Here is a 24,349-nt window from a genome sequence, read left to right on the forward strand (position 1 = left end):
TTAACTAATTGATAAATAATAACTCATCATCAATATTAATCGCAAGGTATTAGCATTTCTAATGTCGTGTGAAGCAATAACCCTAACCCTAACCCTAACCTTGTATTAAGCGCTATATAAATGCATGTTATTATTATTATTATAAAGCTATCTTTGTTTTTGGAAATACTTTTTTGAAAAGAATAGCCATTTCTGATCAGCTTGTCAAACTTTTAGTAAAATAGGATCTCGTTTTAAAAGAAACAGTGTACCGAACGCAGTTGGTGTTCGTTGTATTATTCGTGTTTTTTGGCGATTGCGTGAAATCAACTCAGTTAGCCAACAATGTAGACGAGTGTACGCGGTGTGTTGTCTTGAATATGACCCGTATCAATGAACTTAACTAGACCCTTTACTGTGATACACTTGCAAATCGAAACTAGTTTCACTCTCTAGTTACATATCGTTTTGTTATATAATATTGTAGTACTGTGGTACATCAATACTTTCCTTAAATATATTAAAAAGTGAAATGTGACTAAGCGTCAAATGGTATAACTTATTAAAAACAAAGAGGAGAAAGACCCACTTGTGAGCAGCTACGGTAGTGATATATGTAATAAAGTTATATGAACACTCTGTGATTGCCGCTTGCGTTGAAATGATACCTTGTTCTTTGAGTAGATGAGAGTACATTAGCAATGTAAATTCAGCCGTACTTTAGTAAGCAGTATGACACTTCTCCCGCCTACATACACCGGTAACAATTACTCCAACATACTTCAGGAGATGTAACAGCACTCTTAAAACACTCAGAATCGTTAATCCAATACGGGCAAAAGATACACAGTTTGTCAGGTCAGTTACGCACTCGTACTCAAAGTATTATAATTTAATCCGATGTTTTTACAATGAATAGACGAAGGTGGGGGCTTTAAATATGATCCAAACTACGGCAAGGCTCTTGACGTTTGGTTAAAAGCAACTGGTTGATCCAGCCTTTAAAACAAAATCAAACAAGCCTTGTTAGTAATACCAGTTGTGCCCTTTGGTTTCAGTAACGCACTTAACCTAGGTTCAGACACTCGGTGTCTTAAACTGTAATGAGATTTCGGTCAACAAGATGAGGCGTTACTTTCATAAGTTCTCGTAGCCTCTTTCGTGTCTTATATTTTTCCCGACCACTTCAGTACTGATTTATCATTACTGGTTCAACCCTTCTAGTAGATGCAAATGGAGATAATGATACGTATTGATGCCTGCTTCCGGCTTGTTATGGCGGTACATCTAAAGGTCAAGATGTTTCCAGGTATATCTGTCCTATAGATGCCAAGCTACTGTGTTTAACAACATCACTTTAAAACACCCTGAGGAAAATCAACTCTCATGGTGAAAAGTTAAAACAGTTGATGCGGAATGCGACTTGATACATAGGCTAGACGTGTGTTCTTCAGTGAGCTATGAACTTATGAACTCTGCTTCTATAAAAACGGTCACCCATAAGCAAAGGCCACTTTGGTCGGGTGCCTAGTGCCATGTATTAGGGCTATATAGTGATTTACCTCAATGACCGTTATAGCGGCAAAGCCAATGATGTAAGAACGCAGTTCTGTGGTTTGGGCATCATTTTACTTTCTAAACTGACTAAATTAACCTTTCTTTAAAGCCATTGGACCCTTTCGGTACAGGAAAAAAAAAGTTCACAGATTTACAAATAATTTACAGGGTTTACAGAAGGTAATGTTGAAAGAACTTTCTTGAAATATTAGTCCATGAAATGCTTTACTTTTTGAGAAAACGGTAAAACAATATAAATTCTCGTTAACGAGAATTACGGATTTGTTATAAACACATGTCATGACACGGCGAAACGCGCGAAAACAGGAGTGGGTTTTCCCGTTATTTTCTCCCGACTCCGATGTCCGATTGAGCCTAAATTTCCACAGGATTGTAAATTTAAATATATATGTTGTGATACACGAAGTGTGGGGCTTGGACAATACTGTTTACCGAAAGTGTATAATGGCTTTAACAATAACGACCTTTAATAGGTTGCTTGAATCTTGATTAGTTAACCAGGTGTTTGCTTAATATATCTGCAATCACATATTTATGTTTCGTGTTTTTTAGTGTTTTTTTAGATAATATATTGTTGCGTATACTCCCTAAACAATTTGACCTTGTTTTCACAAACTCGTTCAATGTTCTAGTCAATATAGTTTCACGAGTTTGTGTATGGCGTGTCAAACGTTGCACTATTCGGTAATGTACAGTGTATGTGCGATGTTTCTCAATGCGATAATAACTGTCACATAATGTGTGATATTTAAGTTCGTTTCATGTCTGCAATAAATTACAATCTGTGTGCGATAAATTGTATATGTGCGATAATTTTTAATATATATATTTGATAATTTTTTAGTATATTGTTATATGCGATCATTTGTATGCGATGTTTTGTGATGATATACATAGACCCCGGTGTGTGGCGGTTTTTTTTCCAGGACGAACGTGTGCAGATAATTACCAACGTTCCTCCTGGAAAAAAAACCGCCACACATCGTGGTCGACCCATAGAAGCGTAACGAACGCACCCTTAATACACATGTGCGATGTTCGTTTTTATGGGTGCGTTCGTTTAGCTTCCCTGGGTCAACCCCTGGTGTTGCGTATTTTATTTTTTTCCAGGACGAACGTGGGCACACAATTACTCCACGTTCGTCCTCGCACCTCGGGCCAGCCCCTAGAGCCCCACTTGTGGATAGGGTCACTTGGGGCTGGCCCGATGTGCACTGACGTCACCACGGGAAGGCTCACGTGGTGACGTGTCTGGGGGGTTTTCCTGGTTCGAGGACGAACGTGGGGTAATTGTGTGCCCACGTTCGTCCTGGAAAAAAATAAAATACGCAACATCGGGGTCGACCCAGGGAAGCTAAACGAATGCACCATATATATGTGCGAAAACGGAATTGTGGGATATAGTATGGCTTCCTGTCCACTTGATCACCGTATCCGTAATGTTTTAGATCGGGCCAGACTATACTGACCAATCCCACGCCCATCTCATTGAACCATAGGAACCATACTATACCGTCCACAGTATAGTCTGGCCCAAACTAAAACATTACGGACAGGAAGCCATACTATATCCCACAATTCCGTTTTCGCACATAAATAAGAACGAATATTGCACATGTATATTAAATTATCGCATATGTATATCATCACAAATCATCGCATACGAATGATCGCATGTGATATATAATAAAAAAAAGTATCACATATATATATATATTAAAAATCTATATTGCAAATTATCGCACACAGATTACAATTTATTGCACATATATTACAATTTATTGCATATATATATTACATTTATTGCATATATCGCACATAATGTGACAATAATCGCATATATATGAGAAACATCGCACATTGATTGTACATTATCGAATAATGCAACGTTTGACACGCCATATTTGTCTAATGTGCAGACACCATGCAACCATTGATAACAATCAAACTGCCCCTTAAAATAACATGTTGCAATACAATGCTATAAGTTCGATCCTACAGAGGAGTTTCAATAAAATCAAGATAACAATAATTTCTTATAATCTATGATTTGGTAGGGAGTGAGGGTCTACCGGATCTTGCACAATGTCTATTATCGTGGTCTCTAAAGGGTATCGTTACACTACACTCTCGATAACGCCTAGGATGAGCCTAAAAAAAGACCCATCGAAGCCTGCTGAGAGAAGCAAAATGCCTGCCTGAGGCCTGATAGCTGTCCAGACATTCAATATTTCTGATTAGGCCTAACAATGAGAGAAGGAATTCACAGAGTCCCGGTTCATGTTTTCATCAATTGGTTTTAATATTCTGATTTAGAGATTCCATGTTCACATCCGCTCTATTCCCTATAGTGTATAAAACACACATTAGCATTGTCGATAGAGTCGGGTACATGCGTTGCAGTCTCGTTACGCAGTGGCCAGTTTGTGATACAAATGCAATCAGATACCCAAGAATAAAGACAACCCTATTGGCACTCAATGGGATGTCATGTGTATGGTGTATTTGAAGATTCTAAAAATTATGCATTGAAACTGCTGTGAATATAGCGGTACCATAACCAGAGCAACTCTCTTAATATAAGATCTTCTTCTTCTTTGTGTTCTTCTTCTTTTGCAAACGGTTGCAGTCAGATTAAAGGAACACGTTGCCTTGGATCGGTCGAGTTGGTCTCTTAAAAGCGTTTGAAACCGTTTGTTATGAAATGCATATGGTTAGAAAGATGTTTTAAAAGTAGAATATAATGATCCACACAAGTATCACTCGAAACTGCACGGTTTTCCTTTTACGTCGCGAACTATCACGGTCGGCCATTTATGGGAGTCAAAATTTTGACTCCCATAAATGGCCGACCGTGTTAGTCGACAGGGTAAAAAGAAAACCACGCAATTTCGAGGCATATATGTGTAGATCATTGTATTCTACTTTTACAATATCTTTTTAACCATATAAATTTTACAATAAACGGTTACAGGACGATTTTCAAAGACCAACTCGACCGATCCAAGGCAACGTGTTCCTTTAACAAAACAGGAGTGTAGAATTAAAGTAAGCAATTTATTGTCTTCTGTGGGTACCAGTTGTAATGACTGACAATGTGAATGAGATAAATCAGCCGAAGGGGGAAAAGGAGATATCCGAGTGGTCTAATTGAACCCTTTGCCTCTGCTTGCCCATAATCTCCCCTTGCCCTTCTATTCTTGTCTCCCTCCACCGTTGGTATAGACACAAGACTCTGACATTGATTCTCGTTCTACAAAGGTTGTTTTCAATTTCAGTGAGAGTGATTTGAAATTGCCATTTGATATCTTGGATTTATCCGGGATGGTATACACCACAATGAGGCTTCTAACCGTCCGGTACTCGACCGAAATATCAATCTCATGTAACCGTCATTTGGCAACAACCAAAATATTTTTAAAGGAAACGAGTATACACTGACAAAATAACATAATTATTTAATCGTCAACACCTCTGACTGAACAAGTGAGTGTATGATTGAGAGGTTGATTTGAACGTAATATCGAACAAAGCTATTTTGAAGCGGTTTATTTATCGCTGTCACGTCAGTTGCAACAACATTAAGATAGAAATTGTTTTGAAGTGGCACACTTTGACTAAACAGATGTTGCTTGAACAGTTATGGCTCGTGTACTTTAGAATGAAGGTGTGTCGTTTGAAGACGGAATTACCGCACACACGTCTAATAACAATACGAAACCTCAGGCAGAGGTACTATGTTGCAATACCCCGGCATAAAATGATGATATTCGGCCACTGAAAATCGTAAATACTTTTGAGTAGCCTATAGAAAAGGGATGCCTAATACCATGCCATAACTTTGTAATGTGAAAAATTGAGCTCAATTGGTCATCGGAGTTGGGAGAAAATGATGAAAGAAAAAACACCCTTGTTGGACGAATCTGTGTGCTTTCAGATAGGAATAAAAGACTTCTAGCTAGAAGTCCGGGCTACATTTAGGTACATGTTTGGGGCTACATTTAGGTCAGGCTACATTTAGGGTTCGGGCTACATTTAGGTGCCACACATCCGTCTGAAAACCTGCCAACGTTCGGAGGGAAATGTCTTCTGGATCTTATTTTTTGACTGCGGCGATCGAATCCAAATCATCCGCATTTTCTCTTTAAAATTTGTTCACCAACTTAATATAATGAACTTTCTAGGAAACGGGCATGATATTTAGCTCGTTTTGGCAAGTTGGTGCATCTCTGTTTACAAATGAGTCTACTGTGAAATTCGACACAAAAATGGGACTCTTTCAAATTATTTTGTCAAGATGAAGTGTTATGTCAGTCAACTTAAAATTTCCTTTTGCTGTTATGGCTTTTCAGCATGTTTGTAAAATAAGAAGTTCAATCTATTAAAGTTGGAATAATGAATTTCCTCTGCGAAAAAGAAAAGAAAATAAGGGTTGCTGCGTCATTATTGGCGAGAAGGAACCGTGTAGCAACCCGATGTTTGCATCAGGTACCGGAAGGGAACTTGTCAACATCAAATAGTATGAGGTTTATTCCGATCTGTGTGTGATGTTTTATTCATATGATTGAGTGCAAATCTATTGACTTGACAATTAGAGTAAAATACGGTAAATGTCACCGCACGTTCACAATTAAAGGAACACGTTGCCTTGGATCGGACGAGTTGGTCAAAACAAAAGCGTTTGTAACCGTTTTTTATAAAATGCAAATGGTTGGAAAGATGTTTTAAAAGTAGAATACAATGATCCACACAAGTTTGCCTCAAAATTGCGTGGTTTTCCTTCTACTAAGCGAACTAACATGGTCGGCCATTTATGGGAGTCAAAATTTTGACCCCCATAAATGGCCGACGTGTTAGTTGACAAGTTAAAAGGAAAACCACGCAATTTCGAGGCATGTTTGTGTGGATCATTGTATTCTACTTTTACAACATCTTTCTACCTATATGCATTTTATAAAAAACGGTTACAAACGCTTTTCAAAGACCAACTCGACCGATCCAAGGCAACGTGTTCCTTTAAGAGACGCTTGGATTAAAAGATACTTTGCGTTCTGAGAAAAAGAAATTGAATTCCAGACACTTTAACATTCATGAGTTTTTATAATCACTCAAGACATTTTTGCGACTATGGTGACCGATTGGGGTTGATATCGTCATAAACTTTTTAGATACTGGTGTATTATAAATACTACAATTGCGTGATTTAATCGAACAATTACTTTTATTAGTCCTTTTTATATATTATCCCTTTCCAAGTTGAGCTTTATCAAAGACACTAATAATTTGATAAAAAGTAAGCTTTACTATCAACAAATATGGGGAAATCTTTATCTGGTAATTTTGATTCATGTATTCGTCTTGTGAGAAGAGGTTTTACATTGATGAAGTATAGACCTACATATAGTCTAATGATTTTATTCAAACTTTATCCCATGCGATTTGAAGATGCATTTCTTCCTACTTTTCCAGTCAGTAGCAACATGTTGGACGAAATTTACATTTTGAATTGCTCATTAGTCAAGTGAGTTTTAATGAACTGTCTGTAATTACTTTCAGACTCTGACGCAAATACAAATGTCCATGGTGCATTGTTTTTCGGGGTTGTTATCCGCACACCACAAACAAAATGAAGTTTTGATATAAGAAATTGTGTATTTCATCACTAAAATTGTATTATGGAAATTCGTTCAACCCCTCATGAAGGAGACAACATAAATCACTATTTAGTTCGGAAGGACTCACAGATTAAAATCGATCTTCCATACAAATATTTCCATAAGAAATGAGAACTGTAATATCCATAATTACACACATGCTCATTCCGGCTTCTAAAACCAAAACAAACATGAACGGCTACAAAAAAGCAAACCTTAAACTACTACAAAATTTAATGACATCTCACAGTGTGTTTTGTGTAGTTCAGTGAGCCTGCTTTTTCGAATTTTGAATCATGTTGAAAAAGATAATAATAATACTAAAATGTAACGACTCTGTAAAGTAGGATTTGAAACTAGATTTGGAAATAAGATATAGAAGAGTTTGCGGTAACACCATGTAATAACAATCTCTAAATGAGTTGGGGTGGTTCTGTAAAGAACCGTAAAGACTCTGTAAAGGGAAATCCCCATACAGTGATGCTGTGTGCGAGTTGCTAGCCCTGTTTTTGAATTTTTTTATTTTTATTGATATCCAACAGTGGATAGACGCCACTTACAGGAATCATTAAAAACTATGTATAATTATAAATATAAATATAAACATAACAATATACAAGACTTAAAATTACACAATATTGATACAAACATTACTATAAAGCAGACAAAAATAGTACACCGAAACCCAGATAAAACAAACAAGGAATACCAACAAGTACACAAACACACATCGGACATTAAAACAAACACATGTAGTAAGAATACACAAACAGAACAACACACGAAACCCCAATTAAGTAAAACAAACAAAGAAACAAACAAACAAACAAACAAACAAACAAACAAACAAACAAACAAACAAACAAACAAAAACAAACAAACAAATAAACACCACAAACACCTTACAATGATAGTAATGATATCCAAAACTTTCTTATTGTGCTACTTGAGACCACCCGTATTAACTGACGGTCAATGTTTATACAGGCAACAGAAAATCAATTACTATTGAACCTCAAACCGAAAAGGGGCATGAACCTTTAGTGACTACCCTAGTTTCTCGATAAGGTCAAAAGGGGAAGGAACTAATTAAAAACAATCATTAATTATTCAGAATACTTTAAGCCGGCAAACAATTTTTCTAGTTGACCTGACGGTTTATTTTTATTTTTTATTAACCGGTTATGAAATATAATGTGACGAGACATGAGTTGTTGACTCGACGAATGAAGCGCAATCCAAACCTCCCTGCCTGCCCCTTACAACACTAACACCCACCCCCCCCCCCCCCCACCCTCCCCGGGTCCCTGCCCGAAAGCCTGGACGCATCCCGTGTCCGCTCTAGAAATGACCAGCCAATTAGGTAAACGGTTGTTTTTTCCTCCTCCCTCTAAATTAGTGGAGATGTATTTTGTTCGAGGTGTTAATAACTTCGTATGAGCAGCTGAGACACTGCGTCTCAAATGTGTCGAGAGGGTAATTCAGCGAGAGTGACATGCGCCCATGTTGTGATGGTTTGTTTGTTTGTTCATGTGTTTAATTATTTCAAACGGTCAACTCGACAATGGCAATAGCGTTGGATGTGTGAGGTAACACAAATGTTGTTAGTGCCCTAAGATGAAGGTCTTCTATAGTTACCTCAATCCTTTAATATCATCCTATCTATTTACTAAAGACTGCAATGTCTGACCATGTGATTTACAGTTTGTAGTTTGGATCAACACACCCAGTCTTTCTGAGTCATTTAGTTTCACAGAGCTACTGTTTTACCTAAATCCAAACACATTATGTCATTTAATAGTTCTTTGACCGACTCTATTAATTATTCCAAACGAGAGGTTACATAGGGATTCATTGACCATGATAATAACCACTGACCAGTATTCATTGACCATGATAATTAACCACTGACCAGTATTCATTCCGATTAAATGAAACTACAATTAACTCAGGACGTGCGACTATAGATTTTAATTAATGCTATCATGAGGCCGAGGGATACGCTGGTTTATTGACGTAAACAAACTAATATCTCTCTATGAGATATATTCGATCGCCAGCAGCTGCAAGTAATATGGCAATTATTGTTATGTATTATGTGAATAACAACATGGGCTATATTAATAGATTCCCCCCCCCCCTTCTTCAGCGGCCACGCCACACCCCAACCGGTTAGTATCTGCATACGTAAACAGAGAGACCTTTGCAAACAAACATGAACAATAAGTTATTGGGTGAAAATACTTTAATACGAGCTCCAGAGGTTGCGATGTCACGGCTTAGAGAGCTGCCTTTGAGTGCACAAACATAGCTAAACACAACAAAATTATGCTTAATACGGTAAAGAGCCGAATCACTAGTCGTGACACTTTGCCCTTGGGCAAGCAAGATGCAATTGCTTCTCTTCACCCAGGGGTATAAATGGGTACCTGCGAGGGTAGAGGTTGATATTGTGTATGAAAATGCACTGGAGCGCCACGCAGCCCAGGGCTGTATACTCAACACAGGGAGCTGAGAATCACTTTGTTTAGCAGAAAGGTGCTTAGCATCATTATCTGCATAAGCAGCTTCATGAACAGTGGTCCTAGTCCATGTATGTCTTCTTAATGAGTTGGGTATCAGCGATAATTGTTTGATAACATTCTACTTTTTGTTAATTACCACAAAAGGGTAACCATTCAAGCTCCTTCTAACCGAAGCGAACTCTTTTATCATTAACTTGCGTATGGAGAAATTGTGTTTTGATATTAAGGAACGCTTAATTTGTCAATTATGTTATTTTAACTAATATTTTAGGGTTAAACGCAATTTTACTTTATACAAATACAATGGTAGAAAGTAAGCAATCTTCGTGTGTTTTCTGCTTTCCGTTTGTCCCTGTTTGGGTGTGGCCCCTCTAAAAAAAATATCCCTTCCGAAGACCTTATCTACATTGGCAGACCTTTTTCAGACAATCATTCTCTCACTACATGATTAGTACTGATATTAACATTAATATAAATTCTCTATCAGCCTGCCGCGACCCCCTACCCTCCTTCAGACTTACGCGTTAATTACAATCATGCCCATATGCAACACTTCAAAACATACCCCAATGCACACGTACTACCATTAGAGACATGCAGCGCAGTGGTTCAATAGACCTAAACATACAGCATACATTTTGTAACGTAAAACCATTCCAATTAAATATTAAATAAAAATAACAACACGTACAAATGTGTTTTTTATGCATGTCGTTTGAAGCCTTGCATATTTTGTACAAATTCAGCTTAAATTTAAAACAATAAGATCTTATGAAGATACTTCATATTAATGCGATAAGGCTATTTTGTTACAAAATGGTTCGTGCATTGTACAACGTATTCATCAAAACTCGGTGCCTTATCAAATAATAAATGACCATCCAGTCAAGACGTGTCACGCGGATAGTTTCAAACTACGTGTCTGACGTCATAATTACTACTTGGTGTAAAGTTATATTTTACCAAACGAATCCAGAGAATTGAGTGAACGATTTAAGAAGGGAACGTCATAGGGTTACGTTGTATTACCAAGGTAACGTTAAGTACATTCAATGATTCTTCATTCTGTACTCCCATGAGAAACCTGGTCTGAAAGAAACCCAATCATTTCTTGATTTTTGAATTGGTCAGAAAAACACCTGTCGAACTTATTTTTTTTCTATTTCCAAGTCATTTTAGGCCTTTACCCCAATAATGGTTCAAACCATGATTCGACTTGTAACTTGTATCTTGTGGGTTAGTGAGCAGCCTTAACATTTTTTGCCGACCCAAACAACCGAACACAATTTCCAGTGCAAAACCAGTACTTTTAATATCTAAGGAATTTAGCAGTGCGCCCTCATCGGAGAAGGGTACGAAATATCATTATAATAACATAATGCGAACAAACCAAAATAATGCTCAGAGTTAAATTAATAGCCGAAGCATTTATCCATTCTCTTTTTGGTTTAGGCTGTTCACACTCAGACAAAACGTCAGATCATTAACTAGAAGGTAACAGTTGTAGACGTGATGCTTGTGTGGACGGCAGTTTGGTAAGATTTACGTGATCAGCTGAGGTGAACGTCGGGTGGAGTCTTCAACGGGGAAGATTCGTCTTCTCCCGGGGGAGCAGGGAGCGAGTAAAGCGCTTCAATCCTCGGGGATATTTCGTTCGTGTGAAAGAGAGAAATTTATCTACAACTGAGTGTCAGAATGTGTGACTGCAGTCATCGTAGACAATTGGCCGTCGATAGTACTTTATGGGGAATGTGATCTGGGCTGGTGTTAGGGTTTGGTCATACCACACGACGGGCATCGCAGACTGTTGGCTTGTGAGACTATACACTGTAAAAAAATTGGGTAAAAAAATGCCCAACTTTTTACCCATTTAAGGGCGAATAGTGAACTCCTCCAACTTTTGGGCAAAGTATTACCCATCAAAGTTGGGCGCTCTGATTGCCAAATAATTGGGTAATATTTCATCATCAATAGTTGGGTATATTTTGGTAACCAACAGTTGGGTAATTTTTTGTTTACCCATTTTCTGGGTATTTAATAATTATCAATACCCACTTATTGGGCGATGATTTTATTCATGATCTAGTTAATACGTTTAACCATTTTCGGTGTTATCCAACAAATGGTGAATGTATTTAACCCTTTGATTTACAGTTTCTCCTGTGATACGTCATACAACCAGGCATACAAAATATATTTTCCACTATGGCAAACGGTGGTGAGTTGTGACCTTGGCATCTCTCTCAAAATCGTGAGGGTGCTCAGTGGTTTGGTAGATGCTTTGGAAGGTTAGTTTTTAACTAAATAAAGTTCGTTTCCTGTTCAGTTGTTGTACACAGTCGTGACAGTTGCAGCGCAAGCAATGCAGTGATAGTTCCATGCATGTATTTCATACACAAAGCAACACAACAACCACGCATACATGCCACAACCGGCGTTGCACATAATGGCATGATAAAACTGAAACTATCATAGTAGTGTCAATGTGTTGCTCGCTCTGCAATTGTCACGACTATATGTACGACTGAATAGAAAACACAACTTCATATTTAGTTAAAAACTCACCTTCAAATTGGATCTATATCCACTGGACAACCCCGCTCGTCACAGCCACTCCTCCACTCGCCATGTTGGAAAATATCTTTGTTCTACTGTTTAATGCCCAACTTTTTGGCAACTCTTTAATCGTAGTGCGCATGATCGGACGATTTTGACCAACTAATGTGCATAATTTTAACCAACAATCGAGATTACCAAAAAGTTGCCCAATAAATAAGCAAACGTGTAACCAACAGTTATGATGAATTCAGATTACGAAATATTTTCCCAACACTTGCCCAACTTTTGTTCCGCTTTTTAAACAAAGAATGGGCAAACAAAATGTTTGCCCAACAAGACCAATTATTTGTTTTGTTGGGCAATTATCGACCAATAATTGTTGAAGTTACTTTGCCCAACAAATGATTTAACCAACGTTTTTGCAGTGTACGTACGCTCCGCTTGTCGAGAAATTGCTGTAGGTTTGTCTCATCATTTCTTTCTTTATTTTGTCTTAACTTTGTTATCAAGATAGTTTGAATTTTCTCCAATAGGTAAGTTTTTTTGTATTTTTCTCGGTTGTTGGTTTTTAAGTACGTTATGGTTATTTTACTCAGTTCATCTGCGACCATCTACTTGTTTTGAACTAATCTAACAATCAATTGCTATTCCAACAATGAACTGCTGACTTCAATTCAACGCCTGTTTTGGTACATAGTTCGTTTATTAAAGGCAGTGGACACTATTGGTAGTAACTCAAAATAATTATTATCATAAAACCGTACTTGATTACGAGTAATGGGGAGAGGTTGATAGTATAAAACATTGTGAGAAGCGACTCCCTCTGAAGTAATGTAGTTTTCGCGAAAGAAATAACTTTCCACTAATTTGATTTCGAGACATCAAGTTTAGAATTTGAGGTCTCAAAATCAAGCATCTGAAAGCACACAACTTCGTGTGACAATGGTGGTTTTTTTCTTTCATTGTTATCTCAACTTCGACGACCAATTGAGCTCAAGTTTTTACAGGTTTGTTATTTTATGCATATGCTAAGAAGGCTAGTCTTTGACAAGTACCAATAGTGTCCACTGCCTTTAAGAAATATTCCAGTTTCAATTACGTTTATTTTCGATAATTTTTGTTTACAGTTTCCAATATCAACATTATAGTCAAAACTAATTGAGCGCACATTTCATTCACATGTCACTTATTATAATGAATTGTTTCACATGCCTCTTCAAACTTAAAGATTGGAATTAATGTACAACGCAGTAACCATTAATTCTGCAAGTTTTAACGTTTAAATAATCTGACTTTCTGCATTACTCAAGACAATCAGGTGACTATTTATAGAGGTCTGCAAACTTGCGGGAAGTATGCACAGAGATCTTTCAAAATTATCTTTTAACAAAGTTTTAATTTCATACTGGGACGAAATGAAACTTCCGTGAATAATGCGAGTGAAACAACCTCCGTGTTGGAAAGTGTTTTACATTATTTTAATTTTTCCTCAAAGCTGAGAACATTGTCATCAAAGTATGATGTCCCGGTCTGTTTATTCTTGTTATTCTTTATTCTCATGAATACGATCGAAACGTTGGGTTGTTAATCACACTGTTAGAACCAATACTACTTAAGAAAAAACCATAATGTTAACATGGTGTTACTGCAACTCCCTCCTAGTGATACTTCCACCAATGAAAGATAAAAATCATACTTCTTCGTTTTCATCTTCTTCTTTATTTTTTGTTTAGTTTTCCTTTTTTTCTTATTTATTCTTTACGATTGCTGTTCTTCACTGTTATTGTTATTGTTATTATTGATGTATTTATATATTTATTTTATTGGTTTGTTTATGAATTAATGCGTAAACCGGAGGAATGTTTTAAAGCTCTACATAAATCTTTGCCTTTGCATTGTATCTAGTCTTCTGCTTCAGCATTGATGCAGACTACATCACTACATGCAATGTTTTATTCACCTAGCTTTTCAACTAATGGCATACGAATAGTCTTTGTCGGCACATCAATGAGCCGAAGGCTATTTCATGAAAAGGGGAAACATCCGATGTTCTCTTTAACAAAAAAATCGTCCTGCTCATCATGTCGAAACAATAATGGCATAAGTCGTGAAGCTAAACATTTCTGTAGAAATATTCAACTTCGATACTGAAGATTGTTGTCAATCGGTTAATTTATCCCAATTTGGGAGTCCTGAGGTGTGACCGTTGACCCTTTCCCTGGTCAGTTTGACATCGAATGTGGGTCATTCACGACTACGTGGATCAAAATGAACCAAATCATGCACGCCCAAACTGTATGTGATATTAAACACCATGTACTTCATATAGAAAATGTTTTATTGTAAGAAATTTAACCTCGTACTCCATTGGCATTTCCAGGGGGTGTGGAGAAGATAAACCGTTCAATAGTGTTTGCACAGCACATCTAATATTAGTTTGTACATCGATTGGATCAATCATAAGGTGGCTGTAATCACAACCAATGTTACATCAACTAGCCAGATGTTTTTATAACCAGTGTAAATGTGAGGTTTTGGCCAGGGGCTTGATAATCGATAGTGACAAACCCCGAACGCAGTACACATAGTTACTCTGATACTCGTACTTTAGTTAAAGGAAAAAGGTCATCGTTTTCGGTCTATTTTTGAGGAGTGGTTTATCTCTCCCCCTTTCAATATAAAAGGATTCGGGTACTTTTTCGAAATGTCCACAGATTTACATTAAATTTACACGGTTTGAAAATATCACGATAGTAAGAAAGCTTCCCTTCAACTTGCTTAGGTGATGTAGTTTTTGAGAAATGGGTAATACAATTTTAATGACATGTTTTATTGACCCGTCAGAATTTTATTAACTTCTAAAGATTCTGTCTTGGTTTTTTCCTTCAGGGGCTCGTTTTTCGACTGTTGCAATTTTAAAGAATTGTTAAAATGTCGAAGGTGTAATTATAGTCGGCTTGCTTGACGGGAATTAAGCTAAGTGGTATGTTTGGTTAGGATAAGATACTTTTTATTCAGGATTCAGATCGTAAATCAACCCAATTAATATCTTTGGACAAACTGCAAGCTTATTACTCTCTTAGTAAACTGCAAGCTTATTACTCTCTTAGTGAACTGCAAGCTTATTACTCTCTTAGTAAACTGCAAGCTTATTACTCTCTTAGTAAACTGCAAGCTTATTACTCTCTTAGTAAACTGCAAGCTTATTACTCTCTTAGTAAACGTCTAAGTTAATCCATCGTTTCTATCTAGGTTTTCTGATAATGATACAGCGGTGACAATCATCTATAATGAAACAAATAAAGCCAAATAAAATAAATTAAACATAATTAATTAAACGTATTACTAACGGTATGTTTAGTCGATATCAACATTTGTGGAGGTTGGTGAGGGGCTCCTGTTCATCTAGGTTTAATTTCCGTCTTTGTGTTGCGATATCGCCATTTTAACACGATGGAAACAAAACCCATTATCCTATTATGTTTAATGCAGAAAATATAGCTGGAAATAAATCCCTGGTAAGCAGGCAATTAGGGTCCTTAAGTCACTTATCTAAGTCACGTTTTCATTATTTTTACCTGGTAAACTGAAGCAACGAAGTGCTTCATTTTTACGTAAAACTGCATCTTGTTCACTTGATTCGAACTTATTCACGAGTAGGGGACAAGATCATCCATTAAACGTGTTTACAAAAATATAATATCTGACACATTCCCCGAGTTTGACATTAATTTGTAGACACCAATAACCGAATGATGCCCCAATCTCTAACCACCTAATAGGGCCCCGTGTGCTGATGTCTACCTACAATAAACACATGAGCCCGTGATCTAGGCACCATACATCAAGAAAACCATTTACAAACTCATCTTGGGAACTAGCGCTTACCTGAAGGTTGCATCTTGGCACTTCTTGGCGTTACAGATACGCCACTAAGAGGCGGGAAGGTCTCGCTCGTCTTTTGAGGGGTTGCTCAAGAGGTTCTTGTCGGGATCAATTAACGTGTCCTCACGGTGTTAACCATTTAATGAAAACCTTAAAGCCAAGACAGAAATGATGCATTAGTGTCACACCTTGAATTACAGACAGCAGGTTTGATGTATCCGGTGTTATTCTACATAAGTATGCAAACTACACTCACACTTTGTTCATTGGTATAGTGATACCTTAAGTCTTTGTGCGGTATGGTAAACTTAAAGCAGCAGCGAAAACTTCAATTGATATACAGTGTACGATTACTAAGCGGGTCAAAACATTCTTAGAATCAATACCCTTGAGCAAATCTTCCCACGAGTCACTTTTCACCCGTGGGTTGCAGGATACCAGTCATGCATATCGGTCCTGTTTAAAGGCACTGGACACTTTTGGTAAGTTGTCAAAGAACAATAATTATTCCCACTTAGTGTGTCCCAACATGCATAAACCTGTAAAAACAAAAGGGTTTAATTGTTTCCTCGAAGTTGCAAAAGAATAATGTTGCACACGTTTGTGTGCTTTCATCACGTTGCTCATTACCAAGTGAGGTTTCATGCTGACAAACATTTAGAGAAAATTACCTATAGGATCTTTTAAAAAAGACTCCTTTCCCACCGTTTTTGTTTTTTTAGATGAGATTTTCTCTTGTACGTGAGGACTATTCTATATAACCATGAATGACATGTTGACGTCACTGCTCGTTGCTACACTCCAGTCACTTAAGAATACTAGCAGCAACAAAACCTGACCGTCAGGCCAGTCCATTTCTATCTTGATTCAGGACACGTCCATTACGGACCATTAATGCCCTACATCCGATTTAGACCATGACGTTCCGGTTCATAACCATTTTATCAAAGTTGGCCAAATTTGGCGTTTCTGTCCGACTATTATAAACGACAAACCATTCTGTCCGACAGCCAATGTCCGACAGAACAATATGTTCGATCCATTGTGATGACCAAACTTAGTCAGGAATAGCTGTAGTCCAAATTTCATTTATTCAGAGTCATTACCTTACAACTTCTATATTTGGAAGGACGTATTTTATTTTCAACATTATTCATAGATTTGAGTCAAAAACTTCAAGATGATGGATTTGTGTTCTTCCTCCGTTTTCTTGTTAATTCTCGTTGGACATACTGATGCTCACGGTGGTTCGAGGAAAAAAGATCTCTTGATAATATATCTCATCATAGATTTCACTATATTTGCTATGCATTTAACTCTCTTAAAAATGTTACTTCGGTTCATGTGAAAAATAATATCAAGAGTGCAACTGGTACGGTAACCAAACCGCGCGAAACTAAGGCGTCGCTGTCATGGCAACGCTATGCAATATCACGTAAAATCCATGCGACACATACAAGGCCTATTTTAGCGCTCAGAACAAAGCACTTAGATTCCGAATTAAAGCCTAGATTCTTAGTGCAGTCGGCGCGGTTTGCGCACTGACTATTTTTGCACAATTTCACACTTTGACACTTCGAATTAGATGTTGGAGATCGAGTACTATAATATCTTGATTTTCTCAAGTTTCAAGATTCTATTAACTATTTATAAATTTATAAACTATTTATAACTGTGATTATCCATCAATATGATTTTGAGCTTGACAAAATTTGCTCAGAGGTGCCCGAAAGTTCAAAGTGACCTTATTATTGTTAGACTTACATGACATGTTCCACAAGAGTTGTTGTGTACAAAGTCTTTGGAATAGGCGTGCGGCACAAAGCCACAAGAGTTGTTGTGTACAAAGTCTTTGGAATAGGCGTGCGGCACGAAGCCACATTTGATACCCGAACAAACTTCATTTACCAAACTTCTATTATAGATCTTGATTTGAAACACAAATTGATCACACATCTCAGTTTCCATACACAAGGCGTAACCGACCGTGCGAGTGCTCTCAATAATTTAAAATCACGGAATAACTAATTTGTGTAATAAGAATAGATCAAATTCGTTATATGACGCGTCTCTTTGCTGTTACGGATCCATTTATAAACACTTAGTCTCTCTCTATTCATGGAATCTACTGTGCAGGAACGATCAAGTGTATCACCTTTACACTTTAACTAAGACGAACCGACCGGATGAGATGACGGCGCCTCAGCGTCGTAATATATTGAACCCTCGTGTGAAATATAGAATTAGCCAAATGTACGTTTAAGGGCCTGGATACAAGGCTGGCTATGAAGAGGCGATGAATAATGACCAGTCTCATAATGACCACTTACATCGAGACTTCAAAAGATATGAACAAAACAGACGCAGTAGACGAAGATGTAGCTTAAATGTAGCATTTGATGTACCAACGTGCAAGGATATAGACTTACCTGATGAAACGTCATGAAATAGCCGTAAAATCTGTTATTAGTTTTCTTTCAGTTGAACTTACTTGAATTTGTCGTGGATATTAAAAGCTAAAGTATCTCCCGCCAAGGTTTTTAAGGTTAAGTGCAGAATTTGTTGTTTATTAAATAAAATAATGATTTGTTTCAACAGCACTACGCGGCAGAATATCGTCTGAATAATGTTAAACACTACAGGGAAGAGTTTGTTAAAGGAACACGTTGCCTTGGATCGGACGAGTTGGTCTATTAAAGGAACACGTTGCCTTGGATCGGTCGAGTTGGTCTTTGAAAAGCGTTTGTAACCGTTTTTTATAAAATGCATATGGGTAGAAAGATGTTGTAAAAGTAGAATACAATAATACACACAAACATACCTCGAAATTGCGTGGTTTTCCTTTTACCTCGTCGACTAATACGTCGGCCATTTATGGGGGTCAAAATTTTGACTCCCATAAATGGCCGACCATGTTAGTTCGCACAGTAGAAGGAAAACCACGCAATTTGGAGGCAAACTTGTGTGGATCATTGTATTCTACTTTTAAAACATCTTTCCAACCATATGCATTTTATAAAAAACGGTTACAAACGCTTTTGTTTAGACCAACTCGTCCGATCTAAGGCAACGTGTTCCTTTAAAAGCGTTTGAAACCGTTTGTTATGAAATGCATATGGTTAGAAAGATGTTTTAAAAGTAGAATATAATGATCCACACAAGTATCACTCGAAACTGCACGGTTTTCCTTTTAAGTCGCGAACTATCACGGTCGGCCATTTATGGGAGTCAAAATTTTGACTCCCATAAATGGCCGACCGTGTTAGTCGACAGGGTAAAAAGAAAACCACGCAATTTCGAGGCATATTTGTGTAGATCATTGTATTCTACTTTTACAATATCTTTCTAACCATATACATTTTACAACAAACGGTTACAGAACGATTTTCAAAGACCAACTCGACCAATCCAAGGCAACGTGTTCCTTTAAGACACGACAAATAACCGTTGCGCACTGAGATCGCAACAAAAGAAGCTCATAATCACGGAGCACAAACATCCATAGGTTGTTCTACAATCCTCGTCTATGGAACAAACTGCCTGCACTAGTAAAATCATCCGTTTTTTTGATCCAATTTAAAAAACAACTGAAAACACATCTCTTCAAACAGGCATTTGATTCAATGGTTTAGTTATTATTATTTTTGTTACCTTTTAGGATGTTTTTTCTTAAATATTGCATTTGTATTATTGTATTCTATACCACATGTTCTAGATTTCTCTCAACTTAGGTTTACATTTTAATTTTGTTGTTGTTATTGTATATTATTATTAATTAATGCTATTGTTTGTATTTTAGCGCCATGAGCACTTCTGTGGATTTGTGCGCTTTATAAGTTTTCATTATTATTATTATTACAATCCGAAAGAAATGTGACGAAATGCTCACATGTTATGATACGTAACGTTTACTGAAGCCTAGAAAATCTGCACTAGCCTTCAAAAAGTAATTAGATGTACCCTTTAACACCTTCTGTAAAACTAAGGCTGCCTTTGAAGATGCTAAGCAGTACGTCACTCCATGGTCTGGGCAGCAAATCTCAACGGCATTCGTTACCTTCCAACGTGTTTTCTCTCGTTAACTGTTTGAAGATCAAATCACGTTCTGCTGTTGGAATATTTCAACTGGAGGCAGTTGCGCACATGGCTGAATAACTTAATTGTCCATTGCGATTCGGTTTTTGAATCCGTGTTGAATAGACTTTTACGTTGTCTCAAATCCCATAGACAATGTGTTGATTTGTCACACTCTATGGACAAGATTCCTCTTGTCAAAACACTATTGCTCTCGTACAGATCGAAGTACAACCCCCTAAGAATTGCTGGGATTCCAAGCACACATTGAAGACGTGATAAGCACTCACTCTCCATGTAAAAGAGGGAAAAGCCACTGTTTTGTCCGCCAGACCACTCTTACAAAGAGCGATTCGGCGGACAACTCTGTTTAGAGTGAAAGACATGTACTTTCGAATTGGTTTAGAGTGAAATCTGTTCCAATAAAAGAGTTACACAGATTGACTTTCACTGACATCACTCGGACAAGAGAGTGACATTTTCACTCGTTTACATTAATAAGAGGGTACATTGTGTATAGGTATACACCATGCCCATATCTACCACATAATGGTTTACACTAGAATGCAAAATCTGGTCAACTATTGTTTTCTTAATACGACGTGACTTATTATGTCCAAAACTCAAGCTGGTTAACGATTGTGGTGAACAGCAGTTGATATTTTTTGAAAGACACTGGACACTATCGGTAATTGTAAAATACCAGTATTCACAGCCGGTTCTCAACATATGCATCAAGTATCAAACCTGTGAAAATTTGAGCTCAATCGGTCATCGAAGTTGCGAGATAATAATGAAAGAAAAAAACACCATTGTCACACGACGTTGTGTGCGTCCAGATGCTTGATTTCGAGACCTCAAATTCTAAATCTAAGGTCTCGAAATCAAACTTGTGGAAAATTACTTCTTTCTCGAAAACTACGTCACTTCAGAGGGAGTCGTTTCTTATAATGTTTTATATTCTCATTGTCTCACCATTACTCGTTACCAAGTAAGATTTTATGCTATTAATTATTTTGAGTTATTACCAAAAGTGTCCACTGCCTTTAAATGTCAATTCATATTCCCGAGACTAATTCCATTTAACTTGGCCTTCAAATGAACTTCATATTCTTGTCGAATTCAAATTATATTCTGCGGGAACGTTCAGATTTTCACTCATTGGTACTCCATTTGTTTCCATCTTTTCTCTTGGAAATGTAAGACTACATAACATGTATCAGTGATATTGGGCGTGTTATTCTGCAAAATATTTCATTTCTCAATGTTTTGTTTCTTCATTAGAAACTGTGATCGAGCAGTCAGAGTAAATTGATGGGCTTCATTTTCTACTTTTACGTCTTGAACTCCGACTCTACTGATTCTTCAGTTAATGGAAAGGACACCTCAGCTACCTCTGCAACTAATGGAAAGGGGATTTCAACGAGCCCATTGGATGCAGACTTCAACTAATTGAAAACTTTGACAGATTTCAGTCTCGATACCCCACTTCGGCAGGTTCAACCCTCGCAACAGTTTGGTTCTCTTCCGATAGTGTCGAAAGTAGTGTTGATTCTTGTCAATCGTGCAACTGCCGAGAGTTTTTGTTGTAATGGAGATTAAAGAAAAGGACTCCGAAAACAAACAGGTAGGTGACTATTTCATGTCTCAATTATCAACATTTAGTCAGCCTAACGGCTGTTTCTTCCGGCCGTAATGCGTTTCTCATGACACACATGCAACGTGGAAACGGTCCTTGAAGGTAAATGTACTGTACGATGGTAAGTTGCGCTTTAAAACAGTCGCAGGATTCTCAGCAACTTGAACGTACGGGCACATGACACCACTATGGCTTAAATGGCTGCGTTCTGCTTATATTAGTTTATGTATTCCAAAGACAAATTTTGGAGTTGGGTTTTTTGATACAAGTACTATTGTTAAGATCGTGTTTCTCTCGGGACGCGTGGTAATTGATTCATTCTACTTACGCAAAGTAGATAACAACGCCAATAACTGGTTCAAGTGCTGTGGACGGCCCTTTTAACAAAGCCATTCGGCGACATTTGTTGATATACTTTTCAGATATTTGAACCAGAATATGGATGCAGGCACATACCGGACAAAACGTAACAGGTGTAAAACACTCTTTAGTTTATTCGTCTATTCATTAATTTACCTCTTCGTTTTATATTTATAAATTGTTTGGAATTTACTGTCTAATACATACCCTTTTGTAATCGCTTTTACAATACCAAGATGGACCTGTCTTTGAATAATGGTGCAAAGAAGGCACCGCTCCGGCTACCCTCAGAGTCTCGTAACATGAACAGCAGATATTCCCGATGTAATTCATTCCTAGCCGAATGTCGTTCTCTGGGTAAACGATGTAAGCTGGCGTTGGTGGCAGTTGTTGTTATATTCCTCTTGGTCATCATAATTGCTGTCCTTCTAACAGGTGGGTTAAAATGATAATCTAGAATGTACATTTTAAACACGACCATCATGTGTTTTCATGCCGTTTGACTTAAAGATACAACTACAGGGCCATGCCATGCTTTACATGTAAGCAAAGAAGGCGTGCATTTTTGCACTACACATGAGCCATAGAATACTTTACATAAATTTAAAAATACACAAACGATTATTGTGTGCTTACCATGTATGCGGAGAACGGTGACTATAAACGCAGACATCCTCATCAGGCAGAGTAACAGGTGTCTGTGTGTTTCGTCGTTTGTTTCCCGATGATGCAATTCACTATCATCATCATCGTTATTATCAGGCTATGTCACCTGGTCGTGTTCTCTTCCTTTCTTCCAGTTGTTCTTGTTTAAGTGTAATTCCCCCACCCCACCAACCCCGCCCACCCAATTCCTAACCCACACATCACATTATTACCATTTAATTACTCATTGAAAGGCAACCTCCGGAGGAGCGTTTCTTTCCCCTTCAAACCAAGATACAGTTATTCACTCCTAAAGAATGATCGTTTTAGTTTGAAAGCTCACTGACTAATTAGCATAATGTTACAACCCTCCATCCATATAGTAAACCCATGGTAGTTAAAAACAACAAACAAATCATCATTGCTTAGTTTCGATTGCGGCAATCTTATTCATGCTCATTTAACCAGGGTAATGTTAACAACATTGACCAAGCAATTATTCCTATTTACGAGGTTTACCAATTTGCCAACGAGAGAATAGTTACTGTAATTAAGTTTTCGGAAAAGAAACTAATCCATACGAGTGATGGTTTTGAACTGGATTTAATTAATTTTGTTGATTTATTCACACAATTTAGTTTTAGATAGCGGGAGGGTCCAGCCATCAGAGGACGATGCTTATGCTGTGACAGTATCAGCTGAATATGGTGGGTGAGATATCAAAGTTCATTTCAATAGGATTTAAATCGAACTTTAATCAGATCGGATCGAACTACATTTCTTATGCACTCTGTTGGATGTTGTCGGTAAATCGCCCCCCCCCCCCCCCCGAAAAAGAAAGAGGGAAAAAAAAGGTATATATCCCTATTTGATTTGTACACAAAAGGGAACCATCGTCTGGTGTCGCACCGCCGGATCCTATTTTGTTGTTGACGACATTCTGGGTATCGTCAATTAGAAAAAAACTAACGATACACATTTTTGTTTGTCAATTTGGTAACTCATGCATCGCTTTGTTCTCTCATTGTTTGTGACATTTAAATACCGGGTTACGCCAAACTAGTTCTCAAAAATCCCGAACCCGTCCTAAAAAAATAAAATGGGTTTGGTCTGGCTGGAACATACCTTTGGCCGAAAAAGCAAAGCAAGGACGTCATTCCGATAACACAGTGTTGCTTTTGATATTAATCCTCAGTGTCAACGGTTTCAGAAGCGCTCAACACAACATCCACGTATACAGCGTTGACATCCTACTTTTATCAACAAATAGTTCATGGCAAGACTTTTGGAGCATCCTTTTTTCTATGCCGTACCTGTGTATGGGATGGGGGCATTTAACTTTGTTCTTTTGGTGTACTTGCCAAAAAAAACCATCAAAAATCATCAACGACAACAATCACATATAAGAACGATGTCAAACGTTATAAACCATTGAATTTGACTTTTACTCG

General features: G+C 37.5%; 1 protein-coding gene across 2 annotated transcripts in view; it reads left to right on the forward strand.

Annotated features, from left to right (window-relative positions):
- The window catches only part of LOC139936328 (relaxin receptor 1-like), a 138,927-nt gene that overhangs the window by 37,640 nt on the left and 76,938 nt on the right, over positions 1-24,349 (forward strand). The window contains exons 1-4 of one of the 2 annotated variants that reach the window (XM_071931123.1): positions 12,725-12,756; positions 21,539-21,881; positions 22,490-22,688; positions 23,537-23,605. In XM_071931123.1, coding sequence (XP_071787224.1) covers positions 21,846-21,881; positions 22,490-22,688; positions 23,537-23,605 — 304 coding nt within the window. In that variant the 5' untranslated portion in view covers positions 12,725-12,756; positions 21,539-21,845. Of the gene's footprint in view, positions 1-12,724; positions 12,757-21,538; positions 21,882-22,489; positions 22,689-23,536; positions 23,606-24,349 lie in introns of those variants that run through there. The other variant, XM_071931122.1, reaches the window with a different exon arrangement.

Source organism: Asterias amurensis, chromosome 4 (assembly GCF_032118995.1).
Source record: "Asterias amurensis chromosome 4, ASM3211899v1".
Lineage (NCBI taxonomy): Eukaryota > Metazoa > Echinodermata > Asteroidea > Forcipulatida > Asteriidae > Asterias > Asterias amurensis.